General features: G+C 35.5%; 1 protein-coding gene across 1 annotated transcript in view; it reads left to right on the top strand.

Annotated features, from left to right (window-relative positions):
• The window catches only part of LOC144962407 (VWFA and cache domain-containing protein 1-like), an 81,739-nt gene extending 69,788 nt beyond the window's left edge, over nt 1-11,951 (top strand). The window contains exons 11-27 of the mRNA XM_078895319.1: nt 59-191; nt 729-899; nt 1,135-1,258; nt 1,777-1,882; nt 2,222-2,300; nt 2,730-2,819; nt 3,440-3,582; nt 4,293-4,390; nt 5,402-5,485; nt 5,822-5,932; nt 6,452-6,574; nt 6,996-7,095; nt 7,391-7,489; nt 8,066-8,131; nt 8,906-9,371; nt 10,303-10,542; nt 11,321-11,951. Coding sequence (XP_078751445.1) covers nt 59-191; nt 729-899; nt 1,135-1,258; nt 1,777-1,882; nt 2,222-2,300; nt 2,730-2,819; nt 3,440-3,582; nt 4,293-4,390; nt 5,402-5,485; nt 5,822-5,932; nt 6,452-6,574; nt 6,996-7,095; nt 7,391-7,489; nt 8,066-8,131; nt 8,906-9,371; nt 10,303-10,542; nt 11,321-11,868 — 2,781 coding nt within the window. The 3' untranslated portion in view covers nt 11,869-11,951. The remainder of the gene's footprint in view (nt 1-58; nt 192-728; nt 900-1,134; nt 1,259-1,776; nt 1,883-2,221; nt 2,301-2,729; nt 2,820-3,439; nt 3,583-4,292; nt 4,391-5,401; nt 5,486-5,821; nt 5,933-6,451; nt 6,575-6,995; nt 7,096-7,390; nt 7,490-8,065; nt 8,132-8,905; nt 9,372-10,302; nt 10,543-11,320) is intronic.
• The last annotated feature ends 1,219 nt before the right edge of the window (nt 11,952-13,170 follow it).

Genomic DNA, 13,170 nt, shown 5'->3' with positions numbered 1-13,170 from the left:
AAGTGTGCTCACCAACAGTCGTACTGAAATTACCTTTCTTTATCCCTTTCTGTCACAGCGTGGCATAATGATGGCGATCAACTCCACCCAGGATCTGAGTTCCAGTGTTGGCCGCTTTTACCTCCCTTTGAACAGGACAGCCAGTGATGACCCTGTATTTTCCTTGCCATACATTGATGGAGCTGATGGAGGTAAGTGTTTATTTAGAGTGGGACAAAAGAAAAAAAATATGAAGACCTGCCCACTTGAAAATAATTAAGTTTACAATTCTTGGGAAAGGAGGAAGGGGATTGAGTGGGAAGGAAAGGGAGGGACCAGACACAACATTAATACACAATGTAGCCTCAGTGAGTCTAAATAATGCTTCAAAGTCCTGAATATACAGTGTTTTGTCCCCAACTTTTTCTTTTAAACCTGTTTTATTGAATTTAAGATGTTTGTGTAGATCTGCTTTTGGACCCATACAGGTTGTTTTTATTGCTTATCAATCGGTACCGTTCTTGTTTTAAAGTAAGGTTTTATTTATATTACTTATTTTATTTATCATTGTATTCGTCTGTAGTGTTTCATTCATCCTGTTATGTTGATAAAGGGGAAACCAAAGGGGAAACCTGAAACATCCATTTTATCTGTTTTCGTATATTAAATTGAAGTTTACATTCAATTTCACATTGTTATTCATTTCTTCGAGCAGCACCATTAACATTACCCGTTTATTTCCCCTACAGCTTTGACTATGAGCGTGAGTCAACCATGTGTGCACACTCTACCAGACCAGCCAGACCTGAACTACTTGATAGGATTGGTGGGTGTGGACCTTCACATGGAAGATGTGGCACAGGATATCACCTACTACAGTCAGACAGACAATTCCTATGTCTTCATTCTCACCAAACAAGGTATTGGTTGTCATGAATGCCAGAAAGGATTGCATTCTGATCTAGAAACTGGGAAAATACCAATAGAAATATTGTTGGGTTGGCAGAAATGGGGGCTGGTCAGGGCTTAAACCCTCGTGAAGTTTGAGAGGAAGAAAATTTGTGATAAAGTTGAATTAACTTACTGTCTGGTCTATTTGATTAAAACTTAATTAGGTCAAACTAATTTTTTGTTGTTATCTTCTTGACGTTTCAGGTTTCACCATTATGCACCCGTCATTCCAGAGACCCCTTCTTACTAAATACCAACCCATGCACACAGATATCAGACACTTTGAACAGCACCCTGGATTTGTGGAGGTCCGCAGCCAGATGCTGAGGTTTGTACCTGATTTTTATCTCAAATAGTCATATATTGTCACTCTATTTAATGCAGTGCTTTTAAATAAGATTAAAAGTAATAGATTGGAAATGTAATCAGACAAAATATGGGAACTATTTTTTAACAAACTGACAACTATCACCAATTATTTATAATTTTAATTTTTAAACATTAAAAAAAAACAAAAAAACAACAAAAAAACAAAAAACAATTAAAACCTCATTTTATTGCTCTCTGCCCATTGGCCATGATATGCACATACTAAATATCAAAGCTATGGTAAATGACATTAGGACTTCTTACCACCAATAGTCTCTTCTCCAAAACATGACAATAAAAAACACTATAATTGTATTCCATCTTGTATGCCCCGCAAATAATTAGTTGCTAAAGTATTGAATTATAAGGGAAGAAAGGCATTGATTTTTAGTCTATAAACATTTCAAAAAGTTGTATGTGGAGTTATTTTTTGTAAATGCTACCATATTAATTTGGTTTATCTATGTCGTCATACAGTCAAGATGAAGGAGAAGCCAGTTTATTGCTGAAGGTTTACAACAAGACTGGACCAGAAGGTGAAGTGGAGCAAGTTGAACACAAAGCTGTCTACATCTGGAAGACGGTAAGAATATATTTAAAGTAACTAATTGAGAAATATCAAATTGAGAAAGGGATATTGATTTATGGGGGTGTTTTTTTCTTGTATTTTTCTTTGTCTGGACCCTTTCATAACACTTGTTCAGATAAGAGTATATTGGCGTCTTTTATAAACTACGTTGGAAGTATGGATTCTTTTGGTTTTGATTTTTATACTTGGCCATGATTTGATCTAGATAGCAATATGATTTAGTTTAAAAAATAAAAATATACTTTACAAATAAGATAGGATAGGGCGAGGAAAAAACCAAGGAATCAAATCATTAATTCATATTTGTTTTTTACATTCTGTTGTGGTTTTCAGGTTGACAATACGCCATTCTTAGTGGTTATCAAGTCTTTCCATGAAAAGCCTGAGGGAAAGAAGCTGAAGAATATTCTCAGTAAGTGGTTTTAAATTCTGCTCTTGATTGAAAAATGCAATTCTAAATTTTATTGATTTCCAAATTTCAAAAGTGGTCATAATTTTTCTTCTTCTTCCATTTTATAAAGATTGAGATATCTCTCATGTCTTCCTATCCTTATCTCTTTACTCAGATCTACTGCACTTTTCTTTTCTCTCTCTCTCTCTCTCTCTCTCTCTCTGTCTCTCTCTCTGTCTCTTTCTGTCTCTCTCTCTCTCTCTCTCTCTCTCTCTCTCTCTCTATCTCTCTCTTTCTTTCTTTCTTTTATCTTTTCATGTTTTGTTCAGATTACCTCTTGGTCCTGAATTTTTTTCTCGCACCCTAGAATTTCCTGTAGGGTTATTTTGCCATCCACTCTTTACATGTTCTATGTATGTGGTCATTCATTATGGTTATCTTTTCTTACAGTGCACAACAAACCAGATTTATTGTACCATCGCATCGATTTGTTCCCACATGAAAAGATGTGTTACCATCTCAAACAGTTATCAACACCAGGTAACAACTGTACTCTATTTTATTATTCAAACAAAAATGAATAAAAATGAATAAATACATGAGTGAAATTCCCATTTAACCCTCTGGTCACAAGCCAAAATTGTACCACTGTGCCGTGCTGAATACAAACATTTACAAATTGTAAAAAATCATTCAGTCTTAAATTATAGTATTTGCAGTTTCTATTGTTCCTGTAAGTGAACATTGCTCAGCATAGCAGTTAGCACATCCGCTTCTTAACTCATCTGGGTCTATTTAAATCTGGCAGTATGGAATGGAACTATTCATCTACCAAATGGAAGCTACAAGGGAAGAGGAAATAAGTAAGACCAAAAAGTGCTTAAAGACGTATATATTACCATTACCAGAGCAATCCCCAACCACTGTTTAGTTACGAGACTCACTTTTTTAACAAGGGAGAATTGAATGCTCTCAGTTTGCACTTGGAAATGTTTTATCAAAAGTGTGTTCAGTCATCACTGCTGTTGTTCAATTTTTTTTTGTGTTGGATATAATGGAAAATTATTTTCCAGTGATCAGATCTTACTTTCACCAAAACATATTATTCAATAGTTCGCTAAAAGGTATTTAAGAATTTTTTTTTTTCCGTCCTTCCTCAGAAATGTCCACAGTTTTCTTGTCAGCCAACAGCTTCATCAACCCATTTGAACATTTGAGTGAGCAAGAAACCAAGAGAAGTGTACAGAGCTATATTGCCTACTTGAAAGATAACACGAGACTGATCACCAACCCAGGATTGAAGGTAGAATAAGGCCTATTGCTAAACATGGGGGAATCTATTGTACAGAAGCATTCTTAAGCTACCAAATATGCAAGAATTTTATCAAAATCCTTCTATTTTGAGTCAGCATTGTTTCCACATCAGATGGTGTAGGACAAGAGGGTTTTAGTTTCTCATTTTTACCATATTATAGAAATATGTATAAAAAATATGTATAAATAGAAGATAAATATATAAATGTATGAATGATGTAAAACAACCAAACATTAAAAAAAGTAAAGAAACCTAACCAACTAGCTTTGTGCTTCCATTTAGCAATTTGTAATTCTAAGAATTGAATGAATAGTGATGAAGGGGTAGATAGAGATTTTCTGATTCCTTGGATCCGGCAAATTGAAGACAATGACAGTATTTCAGTATAGATTTGATAATGTTAATTTCATGTACTATTGTATGTGACATTTGGTTACTTCGTGGTTTTGGTATAAACCATGATTTGAGCACATACAATAATATGTAAAAATCCTTCATTACTTTGCACTGTATCAATACTGTTTTTGTTGATATGAATGATGATAGTGAAACTTATTGCATTTGATAACACGTGAAATCAATGATGATGCGATCATACGATCGTGATACGACATTCATGAGACTTATGTCAGTGTGACTTAAAATGTATGATGTCATTTAATCACCTTTTTCCTCTCTCTTACTTCACACCATTTCAGCCTCAAGTCCGAAATGATGTTGCAGCTACAGGTAGAATCAGTGATAACTGGTTGAAGATGGTTCTGTCAAGTGAAATGAATAACTATATTGTTAGAAGGTATGCACTCCTCTTCATCTTGAGAGATTTAATCTTACAAAGCTTACTTACCCCAGTGTCATGTGTGTATAAAATATCAATACCTTGATTTTTCAATCTGAGTGCATATTTATTAAAGAAAAAAAAGTCTTCTTTCAAAATACCACAGTGATCCAACTTTGTTGGATAAAATATTTGACCCAACCAAGAGGTCATGGTAAGCACCCTTGGTTTTTATTAAACTTCCCTTGCTATTGGGCGAAGATTTGCCTTAGCGAGCCATCCCTTCATCTCTCATTCATCTTTCATCATGTTTTGTTGACAAAGGGAAAATCCGAAACATCCATATCATCTGAAGCGTAATCTAAAGCAAAGCGGGCTGAGAAAATTGGTCATTTAGTTTTGTGCGGCTATGTGGTCTCGTGGTATGACACTCACTTTCGGATCGGAAGGTCCTGGGTTTGAGCCTCGCACTCGGCGCATAGTTGAGTCCTTGAAAAAGGCTCTTTACTCACATTCTCTCACCGTACTCATGTGTAAAAGGAGTACTTGGCCGTTAACAGCGTTGTCTTTGTCCGAAAAATTGTAATATTGCCTAACAGGCGTCATGTCCTGTCCTACGTGTTAAATGTTGCTGTTGACCAGGGACCCCTTGTAAAGCGCTTTGAGCACGTTTAGTGGATATTGCACTATAAAAAAGCACAATTTTTAAATTGAAATTTTTTTGGGGGCACATGTTTTTTTCGAGGCAAACCTCCTCATTAGTTTTTGGTTGTTTTTATTTTTAATGAGGCTCAAAGAGACAATAGAATTATTTTTATTTTATGTAATAATCACAATAAGTCTTTAGAAAAAGTGAGGCTTTACCTTTTTCTTTTTTTTTTTTTTTTTTTTGAGGAGGTTGAGGAGGGGGGTGGGGGTGAGAGAGGTTAAAGTACTTGTTTCTTACTTAATTTTGTTGGTAATGTTATGTAAATTGTGAATCTTCAAATGGATTTTAAGATGGTTCATTCTGATTATTTCCCTTTTCAGATATGTTGGGACTCCAAATGGAGTATTGAGGACATTCCCAGGAACTTTGTTGGATAAAATGTTTGACCCAACCAAGAGGTCATGGTAAGCACCATTTCATTATTTTAAGTCTCCATTGCTATTTCGCCTTAACAATGCCGTCCTCTCATCTCTCATTCATCTGTAGGGTTTCATTCATGTTTTGTTGACAAAGGGGAAACCCGAAATGTCCACATCATCTGTCTTTGTTAACTTAATTATTGAAGCTTCCATTCCGTTGTGACTTTTGTTATTTATTTCTTTGAGCTGCAAGCAGCAACATTGGCATCACAGCTTTAGTAAAGATAATCATCATGACCTTTATTCTCAAACTCGCAATCATCATGAAATCTTTAGCCATTGTCATGTTTTGACACTTCATTCCTTGGACTCCATCCACAGGTACACACGAGCAATGGAATTTCCTGGAAATGTGACCCTGTCTGCTCCATATTTAGATGTGGGTGGGGCTGGATACATTGTCACCATTAGCCATACCGTCTATGAGGGAAAGTAAGTACTAGAGTGACATTGATAAAAGATATGGATTTCCAAATGCTTATCCATTGACACTATTCAATATTGGATTTATCAATTTCATGTCAAATCATGTAATCCTTCCCTCCTATCTCCAATTTCCCTATTTTCATGATACTGAATGTTCACTTCACTTACAAAAGAAGAGCTCTATGCTACCACAATCATCCCTTAAGGTGCTATTGAACTGCTAGACTTCTAATTGTTATGGTCATTATTGTAATTTGCCACTTTTCAGTATTGACGTTTTCATGAAATTGTTGATTAGTATCGTTAGGGATATAGACCAGTGATTTTCTATGGTTTCTTTACATTAAAGAACTGTATGTGACTTTTTACTATTGCGACTGCTGTCTTTTCTGTTAAGCTCTTGATGAGAAAAAAATAAATAAATGAAAAGTAGCCAACATATTTTTGAAATCACTTCTTTGATTTGTAAAACCCTATTTGTATAAATATTTATACATTTACTATTTTGTTATGTTGTGTTTTTAGACCAGCAGCTATGCACAGCCCCCATGACAAAGTAGTGGCAGTGATGGGTATGGATGTGACCTTGGGCTATTTCCACAAACTGTTGGCTGTCAACATCAAGGCATGTGAACACAAGAACATTAGGTAAGCCGTTCTCTTTAACTCAATAGACGAAGTAACAACATACTTACTGAGCATCAGCATACTTTCTAAAATTAAAATAGCTTTGAAAAAGGCTTTAAGTGAGATGAACACAATAAAGTAGTACACAAAGAAGATGTGCACAATTTAAAAAGAGAAATAATTGTGTAATTGTGGTGATAGTAGTGTTGGTAGTAGTAGTAGTAGTAGTAGTAGTAGTAGTAGTAGTAGTAGTAGTAGTAGTAGTAGTAGTAGTAGTAGTAGTAGTAGTAGTAGTAGTAGCAGCAGCAACAGTAGCAATAGCTTTACAAAAAAAAACCCAACAAAACAAACAACCCCCCCCCCCCCCCCCTGAAAAAAAGAGCAAAAAAAAAAAATATGCAAAACAAAATATGAACACAATATAATTTTTGTTTCCAAACAGGTGTTTTCTAATGGATGACAGAGGATATCTTGTTGCCCACCCTGGCCTTGTGGATCCTACTGGTAAAGGCCCATCAGAACAGCGTCATATCACACACATGGTGAGTTGATCTTTTATGTGGCCGGTTGAATTATTTTTTAGATATATAGATTTATTGATCTTTTCTAGTGGAAATATAGTTTTTTAATCCGTTATTACAGAAAAGTGAAAAGTTTTCTTTAAAACATAAGTCTGGTGTGCTTTCATTTCTTTGGCTTTACACGTACAATTTTGTTGCACAATGATATAAAGTTTCTAGTATAATATTCTTTGTGAGATATTTTTTTGACTTATTTTTGTGATGTGTTCTAATTGTCATCTGTTTTTTTTTTTTTTCGTTTTTTTTTCTTTCTCAGGAACCACTTGTAGCAAATGATATATTGAATCACAGAGGCTTTGTACAGAAAAAGCTGTGCAACAGATACAATGATCGCACTGTGCAACGTTACTTTGCTGTAAGTACAACAAGATGAATGTTTTGATTAAGCAGTGTTTTTTTATGTTTTTTTTTTCTTCATTGATTTACCCTTCCATTTTCCACAATTAATTAATCCAAATACATAGATTCTATTTTGATGATTTACTATCACGCCAATTAGTTTGTTTATGAAAATATAAGATGCTTTCCATGAAAACAAACAGCAATTTTTTTGTGAAGGTTTCATATCCTTTGACAAACCCATCATGACTCCACAATATTTTATGTAAAGAATCCAAAATGCAAGCCAACAATAGTTTTACTTTTGATAAAACACTATTTAAAAAAAAAATCCCTTGGCACAACCTGTAAGAATCTCACACCAGCTGCTGGATGCTGCTAAAGAATATGAGCATGAACTAAACGTGATAGAGAGGTCCTGTCCTAATGTATACCTCAAGACAAAAATCTTAGGAACTCTTGATGTTTATTGATGAGAATTTTAGATATATTGACTATTGTAGCCTAAGGTACTATTTTTATATTATCTAGCTTTTGTTGCGGATTACTCAATTATTCTCAATTATAAATACAATGATTTCACTCTTTTCAGTTCAACACAAACTTTAGTGGAACACTGACCAACTTAGTCCATGGGGAACAGTGTGCAAGATATCAGGTAAAAGACATGCCTCAGTATTCTGGTTGATTATTTTGCACCATTTTCAGATTAACAAAAAATAATTTCTTTATAATGTTGCAATGCCTTAGATTTTAGAATAAAGATCTGAAATAAAAATGTGTTTGAAACAGTCCTGCACTTTTTCAGAACTTTATCTTACACCGGTGTCTGCTCCCTAATTTGTCACTTGTAAAAGTATATGATTATAAATGCTTTATGCATTAGTTTAAATATGACAAGTTATATCCAGAAAAAGTAAATCAAGGTTTTGGAAACCTTTTGAATTATGTTACTGCTGGGTGAATTGACCTTTTTTAAAAATTATGTCTTGTGTTTGTGTCAATGTCATTAAAAAAAAAAGACAAAACACATTCTAAAACCAGTACAAAATGGATATATTTTATTCATCAAATTTATACATCGCTCACGGTCTCTAGATCTGCCATTCTTGACAATACTCTCCAACTTTCAGATTTATTTTCAATAGTTATCATGCATTAATATTAATAAAGGTTAAGTAAAATTCTAACTTCAAAGATCTTAATGTTCATTATTTTAGATTGTTTACCATTTTGTCTCAACATGATTTTAACCATTTGGTGTGAATGCCACCTCACTTGTAAAGGACGGCACCCAAGAACTGTGAAACTGTTCATTACTTTTCTTTTCTTTTTTTTTTTCCTTTGGCAAGACACAAACTTTTAGTTAATCATAGTAAAAGACCTTTTGTTAATTTAAGATATTTTCTTTTCTTTTTAATTTTCTGACCAGATCACGCATATTCCACGCTCTAACATATTCCTGGGTCTAGTCAACCACAGCTGTGACACTGCCACAGCATTCTGTCCATGCAGTTTGTACGATCGCCTCTGCCTCAACTGTCAGAGAATGGAACAGACAGAGTGTGAGTGTCCCTGTGAATGTCCCCTGGAGACAGATTTCTGCTCAGGTCAACTGATGGATATGGATGACAAGAATCCAAGCTGTCCTAAAGACCCAGAGGAAGAGAGACTGGCTGTGTCGGAGACTGATTTCAAAACAGATCTGGGCCAGTGTTTTGACTACAAGTGCGAGTCAAAAACGACAAAGCTGGGATGCATGGGCGTGGTGGATTGTCAATGGTGTCAGCTTGAGAAGAATGGGAAGACACCCCTTGATAAACCTTACTGTGCTTCTCAGAGGGTTTGCTTTGGAGGTGTGGTTGGAGTGCATTCGCCATATGGCGATGAAATCAAAGGTAAAATATACACAGAAATTTTTGGATTTAGATAATGCAATATATTTTTTTTGGCTCATCTTTTCCAGTCTATGAATATGATATTCTTCTTTGCTTCTCTTATCCAAGTACTCAATGACAATTAAGAGTACTTTTTACAGATAGAGTAAGATTGTGAGGTGGATTGGCTTATGGTTTTCTGTATTGTTGTAATGCACAGCAATCCTTAATTATAAGAATTTTTTAGATGCATAATTTTAGATATGTATTCCAAAAAACTACATCAACAGATAATGGCTTTGAAGTGGCCATAATACTTACTTACTTACTTAGGCTGCCCCTTGGGCGCCCAATATGAGCCACAACTCTTCGCCATTCTGTCCTGTCCTCCATAAGCGTACGCAGCTCCCGGGTGTTGTCCATTCCTGTGCCATCTAGCAGACAATGTAAGTTTTATTCTGCCTGCCTCTGCTTCTGGTTCTCTCAGGTGGTTCCCATAGCACAAGACTGCTTGCAATCTCATCCTTATGTCTCCAGCAGTGCCCCGCAAGTCTCAGTCTTCTCTTTTGTATCTTCGAGGTCACTGGGGGGAGGTCACTGTAGAGCTCTTCATTTGATATGTACTCTTTCCAGCTTACATTGAAGGCCATCCGCAGCATACGGGTGTAGCAGCCGTCCAGTTCTCAAGAGTCCATGACGCTGCTCCATATAGAAGCAATGACTTTACCGTTGCCAGGAACAGTCTCTTCTTTATTTCCCTCTGTAGGTTTGAACTCCAGATTTTCCTGAGTTTATGACAGGCACTCCAAGCCAATGCTTTCCTGACAAAGGAATTGACCATAATAATATGATTAATTATTAATTTAAAGTCGGTATTTGCATTAAAAAAATCAATAAAATAAAGTTTGATTCTCTATCATTTAATATATTTCAATTTATTTATTCTTTACAGCTGAGCCTGAAATTGTAGACAATGTGGGAGTCAAGAGCACCCCAGTAGGTCCAGTGGCTGGTGCCATCATGGGCTGCTTTCTTCTGCTGGCCTTGGGTGTTTACTGTTATAGGCACCATGCCAACCGCCACAACCACCACCATTACATAAGCACCCTCCCTGACAACACCAATCACCGCATATCAAATTACTACAACGAGGAGGATCAGGATGGCACAGATGACATCAGTGGTGGAGAGTGTAAGTCTCGACAATGCAGTCATATTTCAAAGTCCTTTATATCTTTAGAAATATACGTGGAGGGTTTTTTTTTCTTTTTGTTTTGACAGATTTGACTCTGATGTTCTTTTTGACATTGAATTTTAAGTTGGCAGGCGAAATTAAAATGTTTGCTAAGGTTATGGAAAGAAAGAGTCCAACTGGCACTTTGACTTATTTATGTAATAAATTTGTTTAAGCAAGGGGTTCAATCACTTACATTGCCTACTATCATTCAAATTTTATTGTTAAAAAAATAATGATTTCCATCATATTACAAACTCTTTTTTATTATCATTTTTGAATACGTCAAAAAAAAAAATGAAATCGCTCTTTTTAACCAACTTTTTGGAAAGGGGGAAAACAAAATAAAATTTGAATTTAAAAAAAAACAAACAATAAAATTTTCAACTCATCGTGCTAGTTTTGTTAGTTTTGGTAAATTCTTTAGGAACATCAATACCATTTACTTTTCTTGATAAAATTGGTTTGGCATCGTTGTACTTTAAATAGGAATAGTACAGTTAGTTACACTTGGTAGTAAGTTTCTATCGTTTTGGTTGTTATTCCATAACCATATTTCTGGATATGTTACTGCTAAGGAATATAATCCTTTTTAAATTTAGGCTCTGAGAATATAAATTTATCAAGATATCAAATATGAAAATATTGAATTAAAGCCTTTTATTTTTATGTCTTCAAAACTTTATTCGTATGTTTGTTCCATTAAGAAAAAAAATATCTTGTTTTTCCTCCCCAGGTCATACCAATTTTGTGCTAGCTGCCTTAGAGAATCCAGCCAGTATTTCTCCTTACAGAGTGAACACCTCATACAGACGTCCTGCAGGAGGTGACAGTGACCATGGATACAGCACCATGACTCCCCATGAAGACAGTGAACATGCTTCTATGCCATGCCTCGACCCCCTCAATATCGGCAAGGATCGGTTTCGACCTTCTCATGCCACAACATCAACACATGCACACTTAATTGCCTTGAGCAATGGCAAAACAACTCCCATACTTCCCCCTCCTCCTCATAGTAACCTGTCCCGACGCAGTCGTAGTCCTACGCCTCCCCAGACAAGACTCTCAGTGACCACCAACCCTTACATGGCAATCCCAGAACAGACAATATTGTCATACCAATCAGACACCAACGACAGTGCCATCGGAGGAACTGCTGCCAGCACCACCAGTAGCAGCATCCCTACGGCAAATTCAGCCACCACTTCCCCAACTTTTCCCACCTTCCCTAATAGTAACATTCTAGCCAAAGTTCAAGTGCACATGGTGGATTCTCACTGACAGAAGTTCCATTGATCATCATCATCATCATCAAAATCATCATCCTCTTCTTCTTCATAATCATCCCAGAAGCAGCATAATCATAAGCATCGTCCTAAGTCATCCATTTACTTCCATTTATCGTATTTCACCTGCTGGGAAATTTGTTGGACATTATTGCAAAGATGCTTTGGATACCTGCAAAATATTTCAATAGAAATCGATTTCAGACATATATCTGCCAGCAATTTTTCTTCATTGGTTTGTTATGTACTACTGAATAATGATTATCTAACCTGCAGACCTCTTCCAGTCATTTACAAAAAAAAAGGGCATTGCACACATGGGTCTTGAACACCACGCCAAAAGATAACAACCAATCGCAAAGATGGAGAAGCATAATTATTGGTGGTATATTATATGCAATTCAAATGTCTTGGATTATAGTGAGATTGACAATACACCTCCATGATAAGATGTGTGGGTCTTCACTATGGGCTACTTCTATATTTCATAAGTCTCAACAATGGAATGTGAATTTGGTATACATTATCATATTGATGATAGGACAAAAAAAAAGAAGACAAGAATAGTCTTGATAATAATACTCCTTGAACACGATATCTCAGCATCATTGCCATCATGACATTGTTTTTACAATATCATTTTTCTTCAGAAGATAGATTGTGTTCTATGTCAAGCTAATGTTTCATTATGGATCTAAATAGTGGCATTCATGCTCTTAGAACCAGTTAACTGCCTGCCGGATTCTGGAAAAACACATATTTCAAAATTTGGCTAGAAAACTCATCCTTCAAATACTGATCGATTTAAATGACCGTCATCTTGACAAAAACTTTCAAACCTGGGACCTCGCCAAATGTTTAAATACATGTTTTTTTTCTAGAGTATGGCAAGTTTACTGGTTAATAGGACGTTTTCATTTTCTTTTTGTTCTATGAAAAAAGAAAATGAAGATGAAATATTTCCAGTTAGGTTTTTCCTTTTCAAGAAAGTAAATCAACGTCTCTGGTTATGGCTTGGAAAGACGCGTTTTGAGCATTTTCTTTTCAGTTAGATTTTCTTGTGGCACCATGGATTTGATTCTAGATTTCTATCTGTACTTCTATTTTTAGTCTTGATTCCCTTTCTATTTTATACGCAGGCAAAAGCATGACTTGATTAAGGTGTAAATGAGTATCAGCCTTGCTTTAGAACGTATACTTGTGATGAACTAGGATCTTACCATTGGGTTGTAGTTGCAGTTCATCACATTTTTTTTCACATCAGAAAAGCCTCATTAAATTCTAAATATTACAGCTT

This window comes from Berghia stephanieae, chromosome 1 (assembly GCF_034508935.2).
Source record: "Berghia stephanieae isolate SIO BIC M18660-M18661 chromosome 1, UCSD_Bste_1.3, whole genome shotgun sequence".
In the NCBI taxonomy this organism is placed as follows: Eukaryota; Metazoa; Mollusca; class Gastropoda; order Nudibranchia; family Aeolidiidae; genus Berghia; species Berghia stephanieae.
This window is presented reverse-complemented; position numbering and strand designations above follow the sequence as displayed.